The sequence below is a fragment of the Mus caroli genome, chromosome X, assembly GCF_900094665.2.
Source record: "Mus caroli chromosome X, CAROLI_EIJ_v1.1, whole genome shotgun sequence".
Lineage (NCBI taxonomy): Eukaryota > Metazoa > Chordata > Mammalia > Rodentia > Muridae > Mus > Mus caroli.
In genome coordinates, this window is record NC_034589.1 from 66,628,595 (window position 1) to 66,655,742 (window position 27,148).

The window sequence follows — 27,148 nt, forward strand, 5'->3', positions numbered from 1 at the left end:
AACTCACTTTGTAGACCAGGCTGGCCTCGAACTCAGAAATCCGCCTGCCTCTGCCTCCCAAGTGCTGGGATTAAAGGCATGCGCCACCACCCCTGGCTTAGTGTCTAGTCTTATAGCTGGGATGAATACTTGACAGAAGCAACTTCAGCAGGAAGGTCTTCTACTGTCTTCAAGAATCAAGTGCATCCTGGTAAAGGAAGCGTAACAGAGCAGCTGGATCAAGGACTACAGGAGTTTGCAGGTGCCATGTCTCACATCTTAGTGGATCAGGAGTTCTGCAACTCCCATCTGGATCAGTGATGACCCATACATATAAAGTGGGCTGAGAAAAAGGACGAGAAATGGCCAAGTACTCAGAGTGTGAAATGGAAAAGAGACAGGTCTTATGTCTACAAACCATAAATATACCTGGCTTCCAACCAAACCTAAACCTGATTGCCCAAGCATGAAACAAGGTGTGCTTCCAAATGCCAGCACAGAAGCACAAGAGACAGGGTGCTATGATTCTAATCTCAGGAAACCTCATTTTATTTACAACAGTCAAACAGGATTAGGAAGATGGCTCAGTAAAGTTCTTGCTGCACAATCATAAGGGCCTGATTTCAGACGAGCAGCAGCCATGTAAAAGCTGGATGTGGTGGCACTCATCTGTACATCTAGCACTGGGTATATAGAGAAAGGGCAGTCCTTTCAACTCCTTAGTAACTCTACCTAGTCAATTGGTAAACTTTAGTTTTGGTAACAGATTCTGTCAAAAACTAAGGAGGCCCAGACTAGAGAGATGGCTCTGTGGTTCAGATCACTCACTGCTCTTTCATAAGACCCAAGGTCAGTTCCCAGAACCCCATGTTAGGTGGCTTACAACCACTTGTATCTCCAGGTCCAGGAAATCTGGCGCCCTCTTCTGACCTATTTAGGCACTGCACACAGTGATGCACTTAAATATGAGCTGCCAAAACAGACATAAAAGGTAAATAAATAAAATTATTATTTAAAAACTAGAGAGCAATTGAAAACACATGTTGTTGTTGCCCTCTATCCATGACATATATACAAATGTGCACAAAATACACAAACATACATATAAGACACATATACACACAATATCTAAGGAGCTTTATTCAGTTAACAGAAAACCTGTGGTGAATAGGCTTCATGGGATTTTTGAACCAGAATATCAGCATGAGATGAATTAGTCACCAAAAACTAAGTACCTATCAATTACCAGGTACTAAGGATGAGAAAGGATTAGTAAATATGGGTTTGATAGAGACATTGGAACAAAGGAGGCAGGTTCTCTGCCTTGCATGCAAAGGAACAGAAGAAAGGGGTCTGAGGGCAGAGGAAGCATCCTGACTCAGGCCAATCATACAAACCAGCCTACAGAGAACCTATGGATACAGAATATGTGGCGGGTGTTGGCCAGAGAAAGAAAAGAAGGCAGAGGAGGAATGCCACATTGGAGAGGGGTAGGAGGTTTTCCAGGAGGGGTCCAGGGTAAGAGCATGATAAGAACGAACCTTGGCATTTCAGACAAGATGGTGATACCATCCACTGAGCCGGGAATATAGCAGAGGCTGGCTTAAGGAAGGATGCACATGGAAAGATGGAAGCTTTATCCTCCTAATTCCTTTAGTGGATTTGAGGCCACTGAGCTAGATTCTCTCTGTCCTTTGTCTCTGAGATAAAATCTTCCTCTTGTCTGACTCATCCTGTGTCACTTCAGTGACCTTCATAGATATGACTACTTGCTATTGTAGGTATGCCACAGAATGCTATCTTTCATGGTCATCCAACCTCCAAAGTGCCTTTCTACCTGTTTCTAATGATCTCAGCTATGTTCCTCCAAATCTATGTGGTCACATTCACAGAGGCTGCTGAACTCTGCACCTGGGGCTTCCTGCCAGGCATCTCTCTTGACCCAACTAAACTTCCAGAGAATTGTTTAAATACTACAGAGTTCATGGCAAACTCCTTCCTCCTTTTCCCTTGGCTGCCTCCTTTCTGAACACATTATTGTTTGAACTGCCTCTTGCTTTATGTATCTAGCAGATGTCTCCAGAATTCCTGAGTAACATAACCTCAAAAATTTAACAAAATAACTACAGATTCACAGAGTTGTAAGAAGCGACATAAAGAGGTTTCTTGTGCTTTGCTCAGTTTCCTCAAAAGGTCACATTACGGCAAAACATAGTATATTATCACAAGAAAGATACTGAAATGCATACAATCCTATACTGGGTTTGAACTTCTGCCGTTCTACGTGCATTCATTTGATAGTGTTTGTTCATTTCCATACACTTTTATCAAATGTGTAGAGTCATGTGATATTACCACAGTCCAGACAAAGAACAGTTCCATCACCATAATGACCCCTTCTCCTCACCTCTGATAACACGCATACTTGTCTCTACCTCTCATATGTCTCCATCCTGCACCGTCTCAAACCCCAAATAACCACTAATTTGTTCTTTGTCTCCATAGTGATGTAATTCCAAGAAAGTCATACACATGGAATTCTACTGATGGCAGTGTTTAACACTGCCTGACTCCATTCACCCCAACTTTTAGGCCATCCCTCCCAGTGGAATGTACCAAAAGGTTGTTATCTTGTATTTCATAGTGTGGGACATATGAGCTCATTCAAATAAAGCAGTTATGAAAATTCATGAACAAGAAGCCTTGTGAGGCAGACAGCTACAACGTAAAAGGAATCAAGAGAAAAAGAAGACAAAATTGTTTATTCTCCAACCATTTTCTTACCTCAACTTCCCCACTATGCCTGCTTCAAAGCAAAATCTCTATAGCTCTATGCTTATGAATGGAAATTTGTGGAATTATTTATCCGTTCTTCCTTCCATTGAACTGAAAAATGTTAATATTAAGTACCCACCCTCTTACATGTCCTAGGGATATAAAACTAAATAAAACAGGCCATAAAACCCCTATTTTTACATAAATTATATATTTGACTGGATTTAATGGATATTATTCTATAACTATATACATTTCAAAAACTTAGTTAAAACCAAGCATCCTGGCACATGCCCAGGCTACACAGTGGGGAAAACAATGGGTCTGGGAATTTAGCTCAGTCAGTGAAGTGTTCTCTGTCCTTATCTCTCTATCTCTCTGTCTCTCTGTCTCTCTCGGTCTCTCTATGTCTCTCTGTGTCTCTCTGTCTTTGTCTATCTGTCACTCTGTTTCTCTTTGTCTCTCTGTCATTCTGTCTCTGTCTTTGTCTCTCTCGGTCTCTCTATGTCTTTCTGTCTATGTCTCTGTCTCTGTCTCTGTCTCTGTCTCTCTCTCTCTCTCTCTCTCTCTCCCTCCCTCCCTCTCTCTCAACCAGAGGGTATGGGTCATCATTGGAAGCTGTTGATATTAAACATGTGCACACACACACACACACAGTTAAGTGTGTTACTGCTAATTTCAGATATATTTAAAAAATCATTATCTTTCTCAAACAACAATATTTATGAGTTAGAGAAATAGAGAAGGGAGAAAAGATCCTATTCATAACACGAATCTATACTATGAAATGCTTGGCAACAGCACTGTGAGAAACAAAGATGAATAAGATTATGAAAATAAACACAAAGATAAAAAACTACATAGATCACATGTGAATGGGAAATCTCAATAATGTAAAAGAAAATGATATCTTTCTAAGATTTTTTAAATGATGTGTATAGGGGCTGAGAGGTTGCCCATGTATTAGTACAGTGCTTACAGAGAGGGCCTCGGATCCTCTGGACCTGGAGTTACAGGTGGTTGTAAGTGACCTGACCTGGGTCATGGACAGACTAGGCTACACAGGAAGATTTTTGTCTGAAACAAACAAACAAACAAACAAACAAACAAAAAACAATGGGAGTGGTAGGAATCCTAATAGCATTTAATACTTTGAAATTTTTATTCTCAGCTGTACGTGACAGAAACCTGCAGGTAGATTGATTTCAAAAACAAAGAATAATTTTAGAAAGACCAGGTTTCGGCTGTCCATAGAGCTCAGAAGCATGTGGCTACTAAGTGACGATGCTAGGTTCAATCCCTTGTATGTGAAAAGAGAAAAAGAGAGAGGAAGGAAGGAAGGAAGGAAGGAAGGAAGGAAGGAAGGAAGGAAGGAAGGAAGGAAGGAAGGAAGGAAGGAAGGAAGGAAGGAAGGATCAAGAAGGAGATGGTAAAATTTCTAAATGTATTTTTTAATTGCAGAATACAAATAACCAAGCTATATCATTAACTGTGTTCCTAGACAATGCTTGATCCCAAGTTCAAGTCAAAGGTTATGGGGTTCACTATTCAGATGCCATTTGCCTAGACATCTGCCACAAATTCAAGTAATGAGTGCTATCTATGCCTTTGTATTTCCGTTGTCTGCTTTGTACTAAGTTAACTCAACACCTTCCCAAATAACAAAAAATGAGAGCCACACCTTTTTTTCTCCAGTTCTGCTTCCTAGAGAATTCACTGAAGACAATAGTGTCAGAACTATTACTTTAAAAATGAACTCAAACCTACAAGACATAAGTTGGGAATGTAACACAGTTGGTAGTATGTGCATAACATTCACAGGCCCTGAGTTCCATCCCTACTATCACATAAACCAGAGTGCCTGCCTGTAATCTTGGCAGTTCAGGGGTGCAGTCAAAAAGTTCAAGGTCATCCTCACCTACACAGGCAGTTAAGTGTAATCCTGTAATACAGGAGACACTGTCTTAAAGAAAATAGCAAGAATAGACTAGAGAAGTGGCTCAACAGTCAAGAAGATGCACTGCTCTTGCTGAATTTGGTTCCCAGCACTCAGATCAGGTGGCTTATGGCTGCTTGTAACTCTTGCTCATGGGGATCTGATACCTTCTTTTAAAAACCCCAAATGTTGGGCCAGTAAGATGGCTCAGAGGGTAAAGATGATTGCTACCTGACCTCAATCCCTGGAACCCACATGGAAGAGAGAACTGACTCCCATAAATTGTCCTCTGACCTCCACATTCGCACACACACTCACTCACTCACTCACACACAAATATATATAATTTTTGGTTAGGGACAGGTCAGTCCTTTAATCCCAACACTCAAGAGGCAGAGGTGGTTGGTGCTTTGTGTCCACTACAGAGTTTTTTAGGACAGTCAGGGCTACATAGAGAGATCCTGTCTAAAAAACAAGCAAACTCTGGGTGGTTGTGGCAAACACGTTTAATCCTAGCACTCAGAAGGCAGAGGCAGGTGGAAATCTGAGAATTCAAGGCCAGCCTGTGCTACACAGGCTAGCCAGGGTTATACAGAGAACCCCTGTCTTGAAAAACCCAAACCAAAACAAACAAAATGAGATGCTCAGGAGACCACTGGGGAGATGGGTCAAGTACCTGAGTTTGGATCTGCAGCTTCCACATAGAAGCCAGGCATGGCAGCGTGAATCTAGGACCCTGGCAGTGTGGAATAGAAACATGCAGATGCTGAGGGTTTGCTAGCTGTACAATCTACAACTGTCCAGGTTCAGTGAGAAATTATTTCAACAAAGGTAGAGTGCTAAAGAAAGATACCTAAAGAGAAATGGATGTCTCCCTCCCCCTCCCGCCCTCCCCCCCAACACACACACACACAAGCTCAAAAACTGACAAAACAGGCTAGATGTGTTGACAGTGCACGTTTAGAATCCTAATGACTATTGAGAGTCACTCTCCTGTGGGGATGTGGCTACTGTAGTTTGTTCATGCCTCAGTGGGCAGCCACATTCTCATGTATATATGTGCAGTACTAATTTGATTTAAGAGAATATTAATAACAATTAAAAAGACATGAAGTTGGAAGGGACATGGGATAGGGCCGGGGGGGGGGGGCGTTGGAGGGAGAGAGTCGTACATGGATATGCTCAATATGCATTGTATAAATATATAAAACATTCAAAAATAAAAACGTTTTTAAAAATAAATAAGGAAGCAAATAAACAAAACTGATAAAGCTTATGAGACAACAAGAAATCCAGAGCTGTGGGAGCCCACACACATGCCTCTGAGGCATTAGAAACTTTCCAAGGCAGGCAAAGCACCAAAGTCAAGCTTCTGCATAGTAAGTTAAGAAATGTAATAAAAACTCTCCTCAAATCAAATTGTGAAGCCAAAATGTTAGAGCCAAGGAATAAGACTGACTCAAAAGCAAAAGTGCTTTTCCTAAATTAAGCCCTGAAGACTGAAAGGATCTAAGAGCTGGTGACACCAAGCAAAGCAAAACAAAAACTCAAAGAAATCATGTATTTTAGACTTCGAAGCTATATGTGTGTGTGTGTGTGTGTGTGTGTGTATAACCCTGATATAATATATATATTCTTTAGTGCTACAACTACAACCTTTCATTTGATTATATTATAGTTTATTCTCTTGGTTTTGCTGTACAAGATTATAAACTGAGAGCAAAGACTAATATTTTATTTCCATATCTGTTAACACAAAACACCTGCCTTGATAAACAAAAGATACTGACTTTTTTAAATGACTCAATAAAGAAGTTATCAGTCCTTTCATGTATGACTTAAGATTAGGGCAAACAATGGTGATGACTTGGAGAGATCAATAGATGGATAGACAGACAGACAGACAGACAGACAGACAGACAGAGATATATTGCAATGATAATGAAGAAAAATACAGCCAAGAAAACAGGAAATGGAGCATTGTGAGCAGGAGCCAGGAGAAAATCATAAAGAGGGAACTGATCCGAAGGTAATTCATTAAAGAAGAAACCAACTTAGACGGCCCCACAGTAATCAGAGTAATATAAATGTGTAAATCTTGTAGGTTTCTATCATGGTAAAGTTGACAAGGCCAAGTGCTGGCAAGGCTGTTACACAATGGCTACTATAGAACCACACCTGCTTCTTTGGGAGATCATTGGGCACCACTTCATAACAATGAAGTGATAAGCACTGTGCACAGCAGAAACTACACTCCTGGGTATAATTTTGGAATAGGAGGCATCAAACGTTTTGGTCTTACAACTCTAGATGCTAAAACCCTTGATGACCTTCATGTGCATTTTAAATATGGTTTCTCACTATTGGTATTTACCATATTACAGGTAAAAAAATTAAGGCACAGGACAGACTGCACACTCCATTAGTCATCAAAGCACATTTTTGCTAAAACTTTTGTTATAAAAGTTTTTCAAATTAAACCACAACAAACAAACAACAACAAAAACCCAAAACCAAAACTCTTCAGGCATTGAGGTTGGAGAGACCTACCGTCTATCCATCTTATTTAATTCCTATACAGTTAGAACAGCCAAAGCTCAGCAGAGTCCAGGGTGGATCTGAGATCAGTGGAGCTGACACCAACCCACAAAGATGTCCCCTGACCTCAAGTCTTCCAACACATCTATCCTGAGGCAGTAAGGAAAACAGAAAATTTGGTGACTCATTGGAGTATTGAAATCAGAGAGGGAACTCAAAACATACATCTGCAAGCTGTCTGAAACCTTTTATCCTAGCATTTGGGAGCAAAAGCAGGAGAAACATGTGAAATCAAGGCTAGCCTGAGCTACATATAGAGATCCTGTCTCAGAAAAAAATAATCTGTCAAGGTCTGGGGTGTGTCTTGGCTTTCATTCCTATACCTAGTACCACACACATACAGAGACATCTTGAGAGTCATGAGATATACATCTTTGCCAAAATCAGTGGTACTCCACCTGTAGAGATCCATGCTCCAGCACACACTGGGCACTATCTGCAGTCCTCTTCTGGTTGCAAGACAGAAGGGTGCTACCTGGATCTGCTAGGTAAAAGCAAGAGATTGTGTGCCAAACATCTTTACACTGCACAGGATAGCACCCACTTTTCCCTTGCCAACAAAATATCCATTCTCAATCAACCAACTTTCCTTTTCCTCTTATTGCCCCACCACCAATTCCTGGAACCCAGAAGCTCAAATATGCTAGACAGGTTTTAACACTATGCTACCCCAACCACACATACAACTTCCAGGCTAAAATTCAGAGTCATCGTGGTAAGGAACTGCTCTGTAGTCTGTATGTAGACACAGGTAAACCTAAGTAACTCTTCTCTGGCATAGACAAGGGCCCCAGGATGCCGCAGCTCGTGGCTTAATCTAGACTTCTGAAGACTGATGCGCTGCCAATTCCACTAAGGGAGCTGTCCTACTGGACATTGTGCTCTCTGTATGAAGCCTCAACCATAGAACCATAGAGAAAATTCTAGAAAAAACCTTTGGATCCAACTAGCTTACCCCCTTTCATTGGAGAGAGAATGTGACAACTGGCAACTAACAGACACATCATGGCATCATTCAAAGGCCTAGAAATAAAGAGATACACAGAACACCAAATACCTCTAATGATCATTGCTACTCAAGAGAACTAAAGGGACCAGCTTTGTGCTAGAGGTATACACAGTCACTGCCAATAGGAAAACTGGGGAAAGCATTAGGGGATGGAACATTTCAGCAGGACATTACAACTCAGTGAGTTTGTGCCACAGTTTTGAAACTGGGGCTAAAAATCATTGGACACTTCTCCACTTGCAAGGTAGAATATGTATTGTTACCTGGAATCTCAACTATACTATGTGACTTATAATGTATATAATTCAATGAAAGCAACACTTTGTGACTTCAGAGGCCAGTTGACTAAAGCGCAGATATGCAGACCTATGGAAGAGTGGCCTCTAATTTGCTGTATAGCTGAGGCTAGCCTTGGATTCCTGATTCTCCTGAGGGTTGGGATTACAGACATGTACCAGCAAATCCAATGGTGATCTTATCTACCTACTTTAGAACAACAAATCCTCAGTCAATGGACCTCTGAGCAGGCCTCTGGAAGAACTGAGTCTACAATAAAGAAAGGTTCAGGAGCCTCTGAGCCAAGCTTCCCAGTCACTCAAGAGCAGTAGAGGAAGGACATTCACATTGTACAAAGTGACAGTAAACACAAAGTTGGAAAATCAAACCATCAGATAGGAAACACACCTGGAGACAGGAAAGTCAGTGCATCTAGAAAGTATAATTCCTGGAGCCCAGTGAAGCTCTCGGTCGTTAGGCCTCTCTGAGCGGCCAGAACAGGCCTTTCATTGTCATCTCTCTCAAGCAGTGGCTCTCAAGCTTTCTAAAGCTATGACCCTTTAACACAGTTCCTCATGCTTTGAAGACCCCCAATCATAACATTATTTTCGTTGCTACCCGCAAATACCCGTTTGAATGGCTTCTGTGCATTTGTTACAGTTACTTGCTGTCTGTCTTGTGCTGAGAAATGACGGCCTGTAACATCAAAAGTGGGGCTGATAACTTATTAAACCTCTCAAGACTCAGTCTCCAGACCCTGTAAAGGACTAATTAACACACAAAATGGTAACCTCAGAACCACTCAGGGAAAAAAAATTCTCCCCATCCTCATGATACCCAATTCCCACGACTAAGGAAGGCAGAGTCAAGGAGCTTAACGCCAATCTTGCATACTTTCTGGGGCACATCTATAAAGCCTGATCCCCCAAGTCAGTGTCCAGATTGCTGTTAGGATCCCAGCATGGCCACTCAGTGCTTAGCACCTGGGGTCACTGTGCTCTTGTGCACCTAGTTCTGCTGGCTGTTTGCTGAGGCAGAAGGCTAGCCCCAAATTCAAGATCCTCCTGACTCCACTTATGGAACACTGAAAATAAAAGGCTTGTGTCACCACATGTGGCATAATTAGCAGAGTGGTTGTTTTCTTTTGGTGTGATGTGGCATTTTGGATTCCTTTTCTTTCCTTAGGCTAGTAGTAGTCTAGACTATAGTCTAGACTGCTCTCTAACTCACAGCAATCCTTCTGCATCAACCCCAAATGCTGGGATTAGGCATAGGTCAGCACATCCAGTTTCCTTTTGTTCTTTTTTAAAAGATTACATTTATTTATTCATTCTTTCTTTTTTGTGGTAATTAAGATAGAACCCAGGTCCTTGCACATGTCAAATAAGTATTCCACCAATGAGCTACGTCTTCAGCTTTTTGAATTATTTGAAATGAAGATTTAATTCACATAACACAAATAAACTTTTCAATGTGTCTAACCCAATCATTTTTATGGTACTTTAAGAATGTACAGCATCACCTTTCTCTATTTCATTATTCCCCAAAGCCTTTACCGTCTAAGCAGTGACTTACCATCATCTCCTTCCCCTACTCCTCAGCAACCACTAATCTAATTTTTGTTTGCATAGATGTGAGACCTCTGACCATTTCATGTAAACAACACAGTCAGGATGTGCAAAGTGCATTTTTTAAAATGTTGCTTGGAACATCAAAGAAGTCGGATTAATATGTACTAATCTGAAAAGGGATTCTGGAAGGTAGGTCCTGTGCTGAGCACTTTAGACACTTAAATGTATTTAATCCTAGTAAATACCACGCCAGGAAGAAAGGGCTACTGTCCCCATGGTATAACTGAAGAAACTAACAGTATCGGCTCCAGAAGGCTGCTAAACTCCGTGGAGCTACATGTTTCTCATGGAGGAAGTTGGTTACTGTCCACTCCTTTTATTTCATTTTTAAAATTAACATACAAAGTAATGAGCTTCATTATATGTCATATATATACTGTTGTACTTCACTCATGTTCACTGTCCCCATTATCCACTACGTATTCTCCCTTCTGCCACCATCTTGATTTCGTATATTCACATAATCACATCTGAGAAAATGTTATATTTATCTCTCCCCCATTCACCTCCTCCTTTTCTTGTTACATTACTACTTCCCTACCTCTTCTCAATAGCCCTGCTTTATCTTCATTCAAGCAAATATAAATATACACATGGATACACATATAGACTTAGCATATGAGAAAAGACATTTGGGTATTTGCCTTTCTGGGTGACATATTTTTACTTAACATGATCATCTCCAGTTCTACCCATTTGCCAGCATGGAATATAATTTTTCTTGTTCACAGAGGAATGAAACTCCATTGTGAGGCTGGTTCAGTAGGGAGAGGCATGTGCCATCAAGCCTGATAACCTGAGTTTGATCCCTGGAACCTATATGGTGGAAGAAGACAACAACGAAAGAAAGTTGTCCTCTGACCTCCATGTGTTCCCTGCAGTGTGGCATGGTGCCTACACATACACACCCCAATAATAATAACATTAACAATAATAATAACAATAATAATAATTTAAATTATTTCAAAACTCCATTGTGTACATGTACATTTTCATTAGCCACCTGTCAATTGATGGGAGTCTAGACTAATTCCATAATCCTGACTATCAGGAATAGTGACAAACATGGTCCACAGCTATCTTCATGGTCTGTTAACTTAAGGTTCTTTAGGTATGTGTGCAGGAGTGGTAGAGCTGAATCATAACATGAGCTCTATTTGCAGTTTTTGAGGAACCTCATACTGATTTCCAGTGGCTGTACCAGTGGTGAGTAAGGCCCCCTGCATCCTCATCAGCACCATTCTAACCTCAAGCAATTTTAATTTGCATTTCCACAAAGACCTAGGAGGTTGAACATTTCCTCAAATATTTATTAGCCATTTATATTTTGTCCTTTGAGAGCTGTCTATTTACTGACTGGATGGTCCTGGCTGTGGTAAAATGGAATTGCAAAGCAGTTTGAATTGCATGGACCCTATTTGTCCCTTATTTTTCAAGACTGAAACAGGTCACTATGTATGTCGAGGGGTAAAGCAGATCACAGTGGCAACCTTCCCAGGTTGGTACATGGGATACATGTGTGTGATGTACTAAGAGTCTGTCTCATGGAAGGCCTTCTTGAAGTATAGGTACCATTAGGACTCTTAGACACACAAATACACACACACACACACACACACCTGAGGTCCTTCTCCCTGGCGCTCAGAAGAACAACTTGCCACTCAGGGAACCTTCAGATGACACACCTGTCCTCAGAAAATGTTTCAGAAGCAGTAGAACATACATTAATGTTAACTCCCCCTATGTTTCTATAGAGCAACTTCTTAATCACCCTTTCAACTTTTCAGAACTAAGATCTATCTCTGCTTCCTAGATCCTGGAGGGATTTTACATCTTATCCCCAGAAGTGCTTCTGGGACCTTCCGCCTGCCTTCTATGGTTGCTCAGGTACAACCCATTACTGAGGACCAGTAATGGGACCAGTAAAGGGACACTGAGGTAGAGCTCTCTGGACCCCACTACAGAAAAATTAGGTCCCTACCTTCAAAACAAAGATACTTCTGGCTTAGTACTCTTAGGTCAAACAAAGAAAAACAGAAAGATCACAGAGCGGTGTGCTTATCTGGATTGAACCCTGCTATTCCTTCTGATGATGTCACCTCAGTTCCCTTACCTGGAAGTGAGGATCCTAACCTGAACAGTTGTTGTGATGTTTCACTCAAAACAAGATACACGTTAGGCATGGTGCCACATAAGTATAACCCCAGGTCTCAGGAGGTAGAGGCAAGAGAACCAGAAATCTAAGCCACAGTCTCAGTAAGCAGAGGCAGGAGGATCAAGAGTTCAAGACCAGCTTTGAACACAGCAAATTTGAGGCTACCAAATTGGGCTACATGAATATCTGTCTTAAAAAAAAAAAAAAAAAAAAAGCAAACAAGGAAAGAAGACATATGATATACATGGCACACAGAAAACACCCAGGAAGTGGTAGCTGATCTAAGACGGTTACATTCCTGCACCAAAGACATCTTTGTGACTTTAGTCATTATATGCACTGATTAAACAGGTTTAGAGAACTCATTTTCAGGAAGCCAAGGAAGGTTAGAAGTGGGGCAGCCTCCAGGTCTAAATGAATGATGCCTAGTGTTTTAAGATGGTTACTGTGGAGTCATAGAAGCCTGGGAGCAAACCCTAGCTGCCAATTAATCACTGTATGACTTCACCTCTACCAGCTTCCCCAATCTGTCTCAACTCAAAGCAGGAAAACCTGAGGCCATTTATAGTCTAGTTTAAAAACCTCCACGCTATAAGATGCAATTATCTACCATGCACAGGGCTTCATGTTCCAATTCAGCAAAGGAAAAAAAAAAAGTCCACATTTATAGTCTCAGGCATCTCCCGCAGTGTTTGGAACACAACCCTCAAGGATAAGGTGGGCTACTGGATGCTTTACAAAAGCCCATCAGACAATAAAAATTTTATCACCAAAGGGAGACTAAAACTGTGAGCCACTCTTTATCCCTGTGACTGTTTGCTTTCCTCCCTCCATAGCATCTATGACATAGATCTGATGTTCATGCTGGGGTTCTTCCTCTACCAGATTGTCATCGCAGAGATACAAGTCTTAGCTGTCTTCACCCTCTGCAGCATCAGCTCCTAGAACCCAGAACCGAGACTTTGTAGCTCACTGAAAGGTTCTGTAAGTGACATAAGCTTACTAAAAGTCAGTGCTAAGACCAAGTTTTGTTTGCCTAAGCCTATGTTTCTTACTGGTTGGGTTTGCCTTCATTTTCAGAAAGCTCAAAGCATAATCTTGCTTTGAATCAATTATAATTGCAGTGTTTTCTTGAAGCCATTTTCTCCTCCTGATGTGGAAACGGGACATAAATAAATGAAAGAAGACTCTACTGGTACATGCTTAAGATGCTATGCTCAATCACAGATTGTATTTATTATAGGAAGATGTTACTCAGACTTGAATGTGCCTGCAAATTCCTGGAGGATCTGATTATTTCGCTAAATAAAACACAGAATCTGACTCAGTAGGTCATGAGCTACTTACTGCATTTCTAACATTAGACCCCAGGTGATGCCACTGCGGCCTGGTCCACAAATTGAGTTGCACACAGTGGAAGAAACTTGTTCCCTTGATTCAGCACAATTTCTGTGTCCACCTCCTTCACAAAATATGACCAAAGTCTCTAGAAGTGTAGGGACAGACACCAAAAGCATGTAGGACGCTGTTAAGACCTCCAAGTTGCCCCCACCCTATTTTTGCTTGGCCTCACGCCAAACCCTCCGAGATCCTGATGAAAGTGGCCAGAAAGTCTCCTGGGAAGCTCTCCAGATGCTTTTGCTGCAGGTGGCCTCACAGTCAATTTTCAAAATGACTGCTTTTTCCAAGGTTTTTCCCAAGGTACACTCCTAGGGACAGCTGTTGTCACCAATGCTTGGCTAGGATTTTGAATATCCTAGTATTTTAATACCAGCCCTAAGAAGGTCCCATCCCTCATCTTCAATTCACAGTGGGTTCAGTTCCAAAAGTCTCAGACCCTCACCCCTTGGCCTAGAGCTCAGGTCGCCCGATGCCCCCCCCCTCGGGTCAGCCAGGCGGAGACAGGGCCGCTCATGCGCAGAGCGACCCCCAGGCCACAGGGCGGGGTCCCTGAGTGCCCCAGCCCGCACCCACCTTACCTCTCTGGACCAGGGTGGCCAAGGAGAAAACGAGGCAAACGAGGAAAGCGGTGAGCCTGGCTACCATGGCTGGGAGCAGGCGCAGGGGCCTGGAGGAGCACAGTTAGCGCAGGAGGGCCCTGGGGGAGGGGAAGAGCCGGGGAGGAGGAGCCTAGCACAACCGCAGGACCCCGCCCAGAGCTGGCACTACTAGCTCAGCCTAGGAGGGCGGTGGCGAGGCGCGACTAGATGCCTGCGGGGGGCGGGGGGAGTTGAGAGGCTGACTCTGCTGGGCCCACTGCAGGAGACGGGGGAAACACTGCTGTCTCCGAGATTTGGCCGCAGTCTGGAGGCGGGACATGGGGAAGAGGGCGGGGACGGGGCTCACAGACACCTATTGGGTCTCCTGATCTGGATTGGGTGGCATGTGTACTTGCTGCTCACAGGCCCCTTCCCATCCCGCTGTCGCTATGGGAATGTCAGAAGTGGCCTGCTAGCCCCTAGCAGTGTGTCACCAGAAGCCAAGGGGTGGGAAACAGCTGTGGAAGTGATGTTCAGAAAAGGCCACCTGTGAGACCACTACACCCTGCCCAGAGGTTGTGACCTTGGGTCGCACCTTCCTCCTCTAGCTCAGTTCTCCCAGCTTTGAGGACCTCAGTGCCTCAGCAGCACTTGCTACTCCAGGCTGAAAACTGCAACAAAATCCCAGTCCCGGACTAAAAGAACGGATCTGTTTGTGTAGCTGCTAGGAACCAGGTGGAAGCTGGCGAAGCCATGGCAGGCAACAGGGAGGGTGAGCTCAGCCCAGAGTAAAAGCTCTGGGGAACAGTTCCCCGAGACTTGCGTTAGAGACAGGGTTAGTACTGCGAAAGTTCACAGCTGCTCAATCTATTGTGACCAACAAACGCGCTGCAGTCTTTTCCCATGAATCTCTGCAAATGGAGTCCGCCTCCCTGGCGGCGAGAATGCAGATATTCTCTGCTGCTGACAACCAAAAGCCTACTTACTGCAGCCTGGAAGTGAAAGCTCCCAAGATGAGCCGGGCTGCAGCCAGCTCTCAGGACAAAGAAACACTGCTCAGGGTGGCAGCATGGAACCTGTCCATGCCATCATCATCATGCGGCTGCCCTGGAATCACTTCCAAGGACTGCTCCTACTCCTATCCCCAGGGTTCGTGTGTAGAAAGAACACATATGCACAAGCAGGCGCACACACACACACATACACCCCTCTGTGTCTGTCTGTCTGTCTGTCTCTGCCTTTCCTCTCCCTCCCTCTGTTTACTCCCTCTCTGTCCCCCTTTCTCTGTTTCTATTCTATCCATTGCACTAAACATGAGACTGGGAAAGACAAACACAAAGTGTTAGAGTAGACCTTCCCATGGAAAAAAAAAAAAAAAAAAAAAATCCCGGCTGGAGCTGAAGAGTAGAAATAGCCGATAAATCTTTATTTCTTATAATGACCTTATGTATCCCCTCAGTAATCAAGGAGAGGAAATGAATGAGTGGGAGTGTCTTGACTTTGAGGGAATTACCATGGGACTATGCAATCAAAGGGGCCAAGAACAATGGCTTTCAGAAGCCCATGGAACAGACCTTGCTGAACAACAACAACAAAGTTGATGGGGTGATGGAGTGGTAGGATGGACTATAGTGCGGACTCTAAGAAACTGAGCTATCACAGTGGAGGTACTGGCAGGCAATGATGCAGGACCTAACTTCTATGCTTCTCTACAACACAAGTTAAGCATAAAAGATGACCTGCCTTGATAAAGTAGCAAGAACCAAGAAAAAAAAGAGTGGTGTATTATAATATGTCAAATGATACCAGATAAACAAAAAACCTAGTTAATCAAAGTGCCTGAATAAGGCTATGAGATAGCACCCCCTTTGTAAGATGATGTCTCTGGGGCCTAGTGTGTCTCTCAGTCTCTTTTAAGTGGGGTTAATTTGAGTGTGGGAAGCATGGTGCATCTTTCAGTTGGAGAGAAGTGCTTACCTGGAACTTGCTGAGCAACTCAGATAATTGAAGTCCTGCTGAATGCCAAGTGAACATGGAACTGTTTACACACAGGAAATCCAACACTTACAAGCCATAATCCTTGTACCCTTCACTGTGCACAACTTCCTTAGTATCAATGCTTCTGAGTTCTGGGACCAATGGCTGACCAAGCATCTTGTAGACACACTATGTCCTTCTCCTTACCCTGTACACCTAGCTCTTCCCTGAACTTCTCATGCCCTGAATATTGCCACCAACTGGAAAAAAGCATTTGGGTTCTTCAAGCTTTCCTCCTAAAATGCTGACCTTTTTCACAAGACAGAAAAATGTATCATGATCCTAGGAGCACAGCAGTTGTCCAGAGTATGCCAAGAACACTGCCAATGACCCTTTGTCTTTCTGTGAGTCAGCCTGGTGTTCAACCACTCCCCGGCTTTCTTCTCCTGTTAAGCCATGATCTCTTGGAGGTCTTGGGTTTCAGCATCTTGCCAGGACCATGAAGTTCTATTGCTACCCAACTGAACAGCTGCCAAACCTTTCTCACAAAATGGTCACCCTCAAATTTTATGTGCCATCCACCTTTCCATGGGGACCTCCTTCAGCCTTGGCCAAAGCAACCGAAGTAGGTGGCATCTACCAACCAGGACTTAATACTGCTTAAGGTGCCCATCAAGAGAGTACCATTGTCCCTGTTGAAATGGCTCTTCTCTGACAGTTGTGGTGGGTCATCCCTTCAATCCCAACCATCCAGATGCTGAGGCAGGAGAACTACCACAATATCAGAGCCAGCGAAGGCTACACAGGAAAATGCTGCATACTTGTCATTCCCTGATGCTTCACCTCTGCATTAGCTGCCTCCCATGAGCTTCTGCCACATCTCTCAGGCTTGGGCCCTAACACCAAGTCTTTACTGAACCCTACACACACACACACACACACACACACACACACACACACACACTGGTGCTGCAGGAAGAGGGAGCATTGGGAAAGGAAGGTCTCCTGTCCATCAACCTAGCTCCCCACTGAGTCCCATCCTCCATGGCTGACTTCATACTAAAGGTTCCGGCCAGTTATGTGCAGAGAAGCAAAAAGAAGCTCCAACCCCCAGAGTCTTGACCTTTATTCTGTAACCATGAACTTTGTTGCTGTACAAAAGTCCTTTATTTAATGGAACGTTGCAGTGTTTTGTTTAAAGTGCTTGCTGCAGAAAATTAAAAAATTGCAAGCCTACTACTTCCCGAATTGAAAAAAGAAAAAGAAAACAAAATCTAGCAGGCAAAATTGACACATCTTTGAGCCTTTAGCCCACAAGGACACAGATGTATGAAAACTGGCAGAGCATGTCCCATAAGTGGACAGAAGCTCTGGAAAAGGCACCCCTCTTCTTTTATAACTTGCAAGCACATTATCACCAGACTCCCCACAGCACTCCTCGTCTCTGGTTTTGAGGATTTGGTCATATGGCAAGGTCAGACAAGGTCTTGGATGCCAAGTCAACAGCAAAGGTTTGATCCTGAGAACACAGGAAAAGCATTAAAGGCTTCTAAAGAACCTGCAGCCTGACAAGGCCTGTGGCTAATGGAAGAATGACCAGCATAATGCAAGAGGAAAGACTAGGTCTGGATTCGAAAGGCCACATTAGAGGGTAGCAGGAGTTGTCTGGGCCTGGTTAGAAGGCAGGGGAAAGGAGGAACTTCAAGGACACGGGAATTGAGCCAGGAGAGGGAAGCAGTTAGAGTCAAGGCCCTGTGTAGGAGCTGGAGGCTTCTGCCTACAGACCATTGTCCTGTAGAATTGATGTAATGGGAAAATAACAGTGGACCCAGCCAAGAAGAAAGGAGTTCCCAGAAAAAAAAAAAAAAAAAAAAAAACACAAAAAAAAAAAAAACGACTGAGGAGAATGCCAGAGGGACTGGAGAAGAGACACATGAAATAGGAGTTGACAGAACTACCTCAGGCAAAACTTGGGGAGCAAGGGAAGGCGCTGAAGAGGTTTAAGCAGAAGTGGGTAACGCTGCAAAGAGCACAGGATCAGATTATTGGAGTTTTGTAGATCAGTTTCTCCAAGGAACCTCAGAACTGGACTGTAAAAGCCAGTATTTTCCTTCGAAAACCCTAGCACTAGAGTGTGTGTGTGTGTGTGTGTGTGTGTGTGTGTGTGTGTGTGTGTAGGGTTCAGTAAAGACTTCTGCCTGTGTTGTATCCCTGGCAAAGAAAGAAGAGGGGAGAGGAGGAGGAGAGAGATGGAAAGAAAAAATGGAAAAGGAGGGGAGGGGGAAGAGGGAAATAGAGGGAGGGAGGATGGAGGGGACATGAAGGATTGAATCCAGAGCCTCACACATGCAAGGCATGTACTCAACCACAGAGCTGCATGGCCTTCCCTTGGGGTGGGAGGGGCTTTCTCAGCCCCTCAAGGACCACACCATGGTGAAGACAGGGGCAGTACTAGTTGTGCAGCAATGGTCCAGAAGGAAAACAAGGTGCAAAAGGCCACTTGGTCCTTACTCCTTGTTGAGGCTCATTATGATGAGAAGGAGCCCTCCTCTCTGTCTATCCATATGCAGAGTACCCAGCCACTTTGGGAATCCTGCGTGCTAAGTCAGGCAGGACAAAACCTTCCACCTGCTTGTTTTCCTAATGTGAGAGGCCCTCTGCCACTGTTCATTTCAGGGCTCAGTCGAGTTAATATGGAATTTGCATACGCACTTGGCAATAAATAACTAATATCTCCAGAATATTTCCGAGGCAGCATTTTCTACTCTGAATCCTGACCTCAGTAGGAACAAGAATGAATATTTGTTGGACTTTATTGAACTTAGCTGGTGAAATCTCTCCCTGCAAGCACTTGAGAGACTCAAATCACAGAATCAGCATCTGGGCTCTTTCTGTTGTCTTTTCTGTCAGTGAAGCTGCCTAAGAAACCTCACAGGAAAGTCGTGAGACATAAATGTTAACAGAGCTCTAATTAGAAGCTGTGCCATGTTGTTCCACTAGGACTTTCAAGAGGCATTGCTATGTCTAAACCACAGTGTCCACTGATGTCACCAGAATCTCTGTTCCTTCTCCACCAGTATGCTTTCTCAGCAAATGGCATCACTGCTCTCCCAATCCTAAAAGCAGCCATGAGCTTCTCCTGGTCAGTTCTATCCATCCCTCTATCCACAGCAGACTCCACCAGAGCATTCTCCATCCAGCATACAGAGGAAGCCTCAAAGGCAGCTAGCCTCATGTTAAAGGCTCTGCATCTCACCAAGAAGTCTAAACTCCTGTCCCTGACCAACAAATTCCTCCCAGACCTACACATCCCACTGAGATTTGGTTCAGCTCCTGCCTTCCTGCAAAACTTATCAGTTCATGGGTCATTTACTAGCATCTGCCTTTTCTGACAACACAACTCTCCCATCACACCTGTATGCAATGACTTGCTTGCCTTTATCCATCACTGCTTCTACTTTAACCAGGCGATCATGCTAGAACCTACTAATGCCTCCTAGGCCAACAAAATATATCCTTTTCTTCCTCCCTCCCCCCTCCCTCCTTCCATCCTTCCTTCCTTCCTCCCTTCCTCTCTTCCTTTCTTTCCTTTTGTAGGAACGATCTTTTATTGGGGGATTGTTCATCAATCCTTCCTGGCCACCACCTTCCTCATGGCTGCTAGCACATTGCTCAGCTGCTCCTGCTTTCTCTTGGCACGGATGTGCATGCCCACTCTCTTCTTGAGGAACTTGAGTGTGCGCTTGTCCTTGGACACTGAGCAACTCCATGGCGCGCTGCTCATAGGGCATGAAGCTGAACACCTCCCAGACCATGTCCCACATGAACTTGGTGTGCTTGGTAAGGTGCCCAAGGCGCAGGCTTGCTGAAGTTCTTCATCACCTGGTGGCCCATGTTGAGGTCCACAGCCATGGGGCAGTGCAGGGCCATGGCTGCTGGTCTCCAGTGGCGGCTGGGACAGGAAAAAATGTATCCTTTTCACTGGGAATGTATCCTTTCCACTCTCATGGCCCCTGTGCTTGATTCTAACACCAAGCTTTTAAGACAGCTTTTGTTTGTTTTCATAAAAGAGAGAAGGCAAAGAGATGGCTTAGTCAATGAAGTGTACGCCATCGTATCATGAGGACCTGAGTCCAGATTCCTGGAATCCACATAAAAAGCTAGGTGTGGTGGGAGGCAGGCAGAGTTGAATCCCTGAAGCTACTTGGCCAGCCAACAGCCAAATTATAAGTGTCTGGTTCAGAGAAAGACGCTATTTAAAAACAATGAAGGAAGAGAGCAATCAAAGAAAGACACTGGTGTAGACCCTAAGCCCACCCCAACTCCTCCACACACAAAAACAGGTTTAGGAACAAATTGCTGTGAGATGTGCTGTCCCCTGCTACTGGCTCCATGCCCCTCAGCCCTAGCTGGATGATGATAGCATGAGGGCTGAAGTATCAGTCATAAAGCACAAATCACCCTTGTGCTGGTTAGTTTTGATATTTGAGTTTATTTGATTGTGAAGTGCTTAAGATGTCTGGAGGCATCGCTGGATAGAGCACTTGCCTAGCACATGTGAAGCCCTGGCTTTCACACACACACACACACACACACACACACACACACGCCATATCCTCTTACCCCACCTGCCCATTGTACCTCCATCACCCTCCAAAACAATAACAAACAAGGATCAAAAAAAAAAAAAAAAAGCAAGCAGAGATAGAGCTAGGGCATCCATGAAGCACACCTTTAGGTGGGTCTCTGGGGTGTTTCTGAAGAATATCAAATAAGGGGGGGCCTCCAGTACGCTACAGATAAAGGACAGACAGACCATTGTAATTCCTAGGTCAGCCTTCTCTACAAAGCAAGTTGTAAGCCAGCCAAGGCTATATAGCAAGAGCCTGTCTTTAAAACTAAATGACTCTCCATGAATGAATGTAGACAGCTGGTGGCTCAAAAGGAATAAAAGTAGGGAAGGAAAAAGACTTTAGACATAGGCGTATTCTCTTCCTCCCCTTCCCCCAGGATGGACTGAAACTATGAGCCAAAATGACCTTTCCCAACTCTAGCTGTGGTGGTGCCTCTGCCTGCATCTTCAGTGCTGTGGAGAGTGCATCGCTGGGGCTAAGTGACTGCCAGCCTAGCACCAAGTTCAGTGACAGACCATAATCAAAAGAAATAAGACAGAAAGTGACAGATCAGGACACCTGATGCTCTCCTCTGCTTTCTGCATGCACAAGCATGTGCACCACACACAGACATGCACATATAACACGGACATGCAGAAAGACATACATAGGATTAAATAAATAATAAATGTTTACTTTCACCTGATGTGTTATATAAGTTTCTTGTCAAGCAAATCTAATGCAAATCTTTTATAAGGGTTCAATTAGTGCAAAACAATCACTTCTATATAGTTCTAGAACATTTTCATCACTCCCAGATCAAACAAAGCCTATACCCACTTAAACAGTCATTCTCCATTTCTCCTGTCCCTAACCCCTGGAAACTACTAATCTCATTTCTGTCTCCAAAATTTGCTTTTTGTTGGTTAGTTGTTTTCTTCTGTTTTGGTTTTTTGTTTGTGTCATCCTGGCTATCCTGGAACTCCCTCTGTAGACCAGGCTGTGGGTGCTGAAATTAAAGGCATGTGCCACAAGAACCCAGGTTCAAAATTTGCATACCCTAAACTTTTCATATGAAGACAGTCATATACTATGTAATCTCTATTTTCTACCTTTTTTCATGGATTGTTTCTGAGGCTCATCCACATTGTACCATGTATTAGTCCATGTCTATAATAGAGTACTAAAGGCTGGGAAATGTATAAAGAAAAGAGGTTTATTTGGCCCACAGTCTTGGAGATTGAAATCTTCAAGATCTGTAGAAACATGAGGAAGGGATTACACAGTAAGACAGGATTTTTAAGTCTCTGGTGCCTCTCTCTCTCTCTCTCTCTCTCTCTCTCTCTCTCTCTCTCTCTCTCTCTTCACTTTCTTTGAGACATGGTCTCAAACTCACTATGTAATCAAAGCTAGCCGTGAACTCCTGGTCCTCTAGACTCTACCTACCAAGTGCCAGGATTGCAGGCATGTGATACTATAATTATTTTCCCTGTTATTGATCTAACAAAAATATCTGAGCAATTTAAGAAAGGAAGGATTGATTTTGGTCCACAGTTTGAATATACAGTTCATTGTGGTGGGGAAGGCATGGTGGCTGTACTGCTATGTGGCTTCATATGTGGTTAGAAAGCAAGCAGAGATGGATGCTGGTGCTCAGCTCACTTTCTCCTTTTTATAAAGCCCAGGAGCCCATGGGATGCTGCTGAGCACATTCAGAGCTACTTTGCCCTCCTCAGCCAAAGCTCGCTGAAAATGCCCTCATATATACAACCTGAGGTATGTCTCCTAGGTGATTCAATGGCTGAAGAACATTCTGTGATATAAATTTTGTTTACTCAGTTGATTTTTTCATAATTTGAGACTATTATAAATAATGATGCTACATGCATGCTTCTACAAGTCTTTGAGTGGACATATGTTTTAATTTCTCTTAGCTACATATGTGGAATTCTGGAAATCAGGGAAGCTATTAAATTACAATGTTGATGCTCAACTCAAGTTTCCAAAGTACTCAGCCTGGGGAGATTAGGCATGTGTATGTATATAGCTAATGGATGTGCCCATGACTTAGGCACTGACTAGTGGACCAAGCTCCACTCGCTACCTGTTTTTACTTGGTATTCAAACAAGAGATACTTAAGACAAATTATAAAGACTATTTCGTGAGATGCAAAGATTGTATGTCATGGAATTTCAGTGTTGATAAACATGTTTTGGCGCATAACCATAACTATCCACTTGTGTCTCATCTACTATGGATTTGGTATAGCTCCCAAAGATGGCCTCTGCCTTTACCCACTCAAAGTCACCTGGTCTCTTGAGATTTCAGCAGCAGTGGGCACAGCTGAGCACTGACATTTTTTACTTGAGTCCTAGAAAGCCAGTCTCTCTGGCAGCTGCTTTTCTGAAGCTTGAAGAAGCCACATTGTGGGTAGATCTGTGGAGATCAGTCGGCACTCAAGCGCTGACTTCTGCTCCTCATACCGGCATTGCTTTCAGGGGAGAGGAATTGGGAGATCACTTTGTAGCATTGGGAAGGTTATTCTCCTTTCTCTGCGCCTTGTTTTTCTCTTCTATAAAATGAGTTGGTTGAGCAAGACTATTTCTGAGGCCGCTAACCATTTCAGGTACTCTGATAAGCATGGTACTGTCATCAGCAGAAGCCACGGAACAACACAATATTTATCATCTGAAGTAACTTTAAGTGCAAAAATCACTGGCCATTCATCTGAGCATTCATCTGTGGATAAAGGAGGGGGGCACTGAGTCTACTAATCTAATAATCTTAAAGATGACACAATTAATCTCAGCCAGCAAATCTACAGCAACCGAAGTACACATTGAACAGAGCCAGGTGCCTGCTATGTAATCTGACAAGGCCACCAGGGGACCTGTGGGACTTAGGAGGGGACACTGCACACTCATAAGTAGGGGTTGAGTCTGCTTTGTGTTATGGATGAGGGTATCTGAGATGGGGAAGAAGTATCACTTCTTGGCAAGCTGTCCTAGTTTGCTTTCCATTGCTATGATAAATCCTGTAACTCAAAAACAACTTGAGGAGGAAAGGATTTATATATGGCTGATCCCTCCACATCACAGTCCACCACAAAGGGAAGTCAGGGCAGTAACTCAGTCAGGAATCTGGAGACAGAAACTGAAGCAGAGTCCATGGAGACACGCTGCTAAATGGCTTGTGCGGTTGACTTTCTTATAGAACCCAGGACCACCTGTCCAGAGGCAGGATCACCTACAGTGGACTAGCCCTCTCATATCAATCATTAATTAAGAAAAGTCCTCATGGACTTGTCTACTGGACAATCTAATGGAGGCAATCCCTCAGCGGAGGTACCCTCTTCCTGCATAACTCGGAGTCTGTGCTAAATTGTGTCAAATAGACAAAAAACCAAGCAGTGCACTTGATCCCTTGTCAACCTCCTGAGCAAACACAACACTCTTATACCTTTTCCTTTTTTTTTTTTTTTTTTTTGCCTCCAGGACGTCACATTAATGTCATAAAATAATATATAGTGTAACTTGAAAATGCTCAGTCTTTAAAATTTTAACCCATTGTGACTTTGGTCCTTTCTCTGAGCCTTGTTTTTTTTTTCTCTTCTGTAAAGTGCTTCAAATAATGTGATTTTAAGATCCCTCACAAGAGGGCCCAGCAGCTTGTGTTTTAGTTGATTCCAGATTTGGCGAAGTTGACAAGCAAGACCAGCCAGCACAGAAGTGTTAAGCAATGTGCTCAGTGTGTGATAAGCACTTAGCTCCCTTGGACTTAACAATTTTGGTACTCCCATTAGGGCCCACATTAGTTGTCTGTGTCTGCCATAACTACTGAAAACTTGGTGCCTTAGAAAACTGGTAATTTTCTTTCCTGTACTTCTGGAGGTCAAAAGTCTCCAGTCAATGGTAGGACTCTTCTCATGCTCTTTGCAGCTTTGAGTGAGCATTAGGCATTCACTGGCGTTTTCGTCCTGTATGTGCATCCTTCCAACCTTTGTCTCCGTCTTTGCAAGACCTCCCTGGCAGAACAGCAAGGTTCGGATTTAAGTTAGAGCCTTTGCAAATCCAATACAATATCATGTTAAGATACTGAATTAGATCCATGAAGACCCATTTACAAAGACACATTTTGTAGTTTCCAGCAGATGTGGATTTCAGGAGACAGTATTCAACTTACCACAAGTGACAGTTGCCAATAATTTGAATTGTTCATATATGTATGTGTGTGTATATATGTATGTATGTATATATATACATATATATATATATACACACACACACGCGCGTGTGTGTGTGTGTGTGTGTGTGTGTGTGTGTGTCTCATAGATGGAGAAGATGGTAGTGTAGCAGTAGATCTGCCCAATCTAGGCACATAGCATTTATTCATATAAATTAAGTTGTGTTTTCATTGTCAGGGCATATTTGGGTTGGAGATTTACCACAACAAACATGAAATAAGAATAAATAAATTATAAAGCTAAAAGAAGAAGGAAGCTTAGTTTGCTTGCCTTCAAAAGGTATGTTTTCACAGGGACACTCCCCTCTCCGTTTCTGTTCCCTCCAGCCACCATGAACTGAGCATTCTGTTCTGCTGTACCCTCTCCTTCCTGGTGCTGAGCCTCACCACTGGCCCAGAAAACAATGTGGTAAGCCTACTGTGAACTACAATTTGTTAACCCGTGAGCTAAAACAAACCATTCCACCCTTAGAAAGCTCGTGTTGGGTTCAATTCCAAAGCTTTAGATAAAACACACAACTGTAATGAGCACACAACACTGGGAGTATAATTAGTGCCAGTAAATGTGCTCTTACAGAAACTTAAATGGTACGTATATTATGTCTGCTTTAGCACAATAAAAAAAAATGCTATTAAAATGTGATGTGGGAAAAAATAAAATAAAATAAAATAAAATTTTAAAACTGTGATGTGGGGCTGGTGAGATGGCTTCTTAGATAGAGGTGCTTGCCTCCTGGCTTAGGTTACTGTTGCTGTGATAAAACACCATGGCCAAAAGGCAAGCTGGGGAGGAAAGGGTTTCTTTGGCTTTCACTTCCATACCGCTGTTCATCATGGAAGAAAGTCAGGACAGGAACTCAAACAGGGCAGGAAGCTGGAGGCAGGAGCTAATGCAAATGCCATGGAGGGTTCTGTGTACTGGCTTCTTTAGCCTGCTTTCTTATAGAACCCGGGACCACTGGCCCAGGGGTGGTCTCACTCACAATGAGCTGGGCCCTCCCCCACCAATCACTAATGAAGAAAATACCTTTAAGTAACAAGGAGGGCTTAAGAAGGGATGGAGAGCCAGGCGGTGGTGGGGTGGTGGTGTACGCCTTTAATCCCAGCACTTTGGAGGCAGAGGCAGGCAGATTTCTGAGTTCGAGGCCAGCCTGGTTTACAAAGTGAGTTCCAGGACAGCCAGGGATATACAGAGAAACTCTGTCTCGAAAAATAAAAACAAAAACAAAAACAAGAGGGGATAGAGGGATTTCCCTGGAAAGGGGAAATAAAATAGATTTTGCCAGTGGACTGGGGATGGGTGGGGTTAGGAACAGGGGATCTCAGATGAAGGGGTGGGAGAAAATACTGGGAGAAACGACTGGCATTGGGTGCATTTCAGGAGTGAGATAGAAACTTCATGCAGTGAAAACGCCACAGAATCTCTGAGAGGAACCCTAGCAAAGACGCCTAGTAATGGAGGACACAGAACCTGAACCTTCCATCTTCTGTACCCAGACAAGGGTTCAGTGGATTGGGACACCAACCCAATCTGGGACTGAAGCCTAGTATAATCCTTATCAAAGTGACCATAGAAACTTTACCCAGCAACTGATAGGAACAGATGCAGAGTCGCACAGCCAAGTGTTAGGCAGATAACCTGGGGGTGGGAGGGGGATGAGAGGAACCAAAGGGATCAGGGACACACCAGAAGAACATGACCCACAGAATCAACTGACCAGGATTCATGGAAATTTACAGAGATCAGGGAGCCTGTAAGAGTTAGACCTAGGTCCTCTGCATATATGTTATGGCCGAGTAGCTTGGTGTTCTTGTAGAAATCCTAATACTGGGAGCAAGAGCTGTCCCTGACTCTTTTGCCTACTTATGAGACCCCTTTCCCCCTGCTAGGCCTTGTCCAGCCTTGATGGTATGTGCCTGGTCTTGTTTTTTTTAAATTGGATATTTTATTTGTTTACATTTCAAACGTTATCCTCT

At 43.5% G+C, this 27,148-nt stretch overlaps 1 protein-coding gene and 1 pseudogene across 4 annotated transcripts in view; both read right to left on the bottom strand.

Annotated features, from left to right (window-relative positions):
- Cd99l2 (CD99 molecule like 2) overlaps positions 1-14,665 on the bottom strand; it is an 81,841-nt gene extending 67,176 nt beyond the window's left edge. For 2 of the 4 annotated variants that reach the window (XM_021153589.1, XM_021153588.1), the window contains exon 1: positions 14,339-14,665. In XM_021153589.1, the coding sequence (XP_021009248.1) occupies positions 14,339-14,405 (67 nt within the window). In that variant the 5' untranslated portion in view covers positions 14,406-14,665. The remainder of the gene's footprint in view (positions 1-14,338) is intronic. The other 2 variants (XM_029473299.1, XM_029473298.1) reach the window with 1 other exon arrangement.
- Positions 14,666-19,940: 5,275 nt separating this feature from the next.
- On the bottom strand, positions 19,941-20,245 carry LOC110287435 (annotated as a pseudogene).
- Between the last annotated feature and the right edge of the window lie 6,903 nt (positions 20,246-27,148).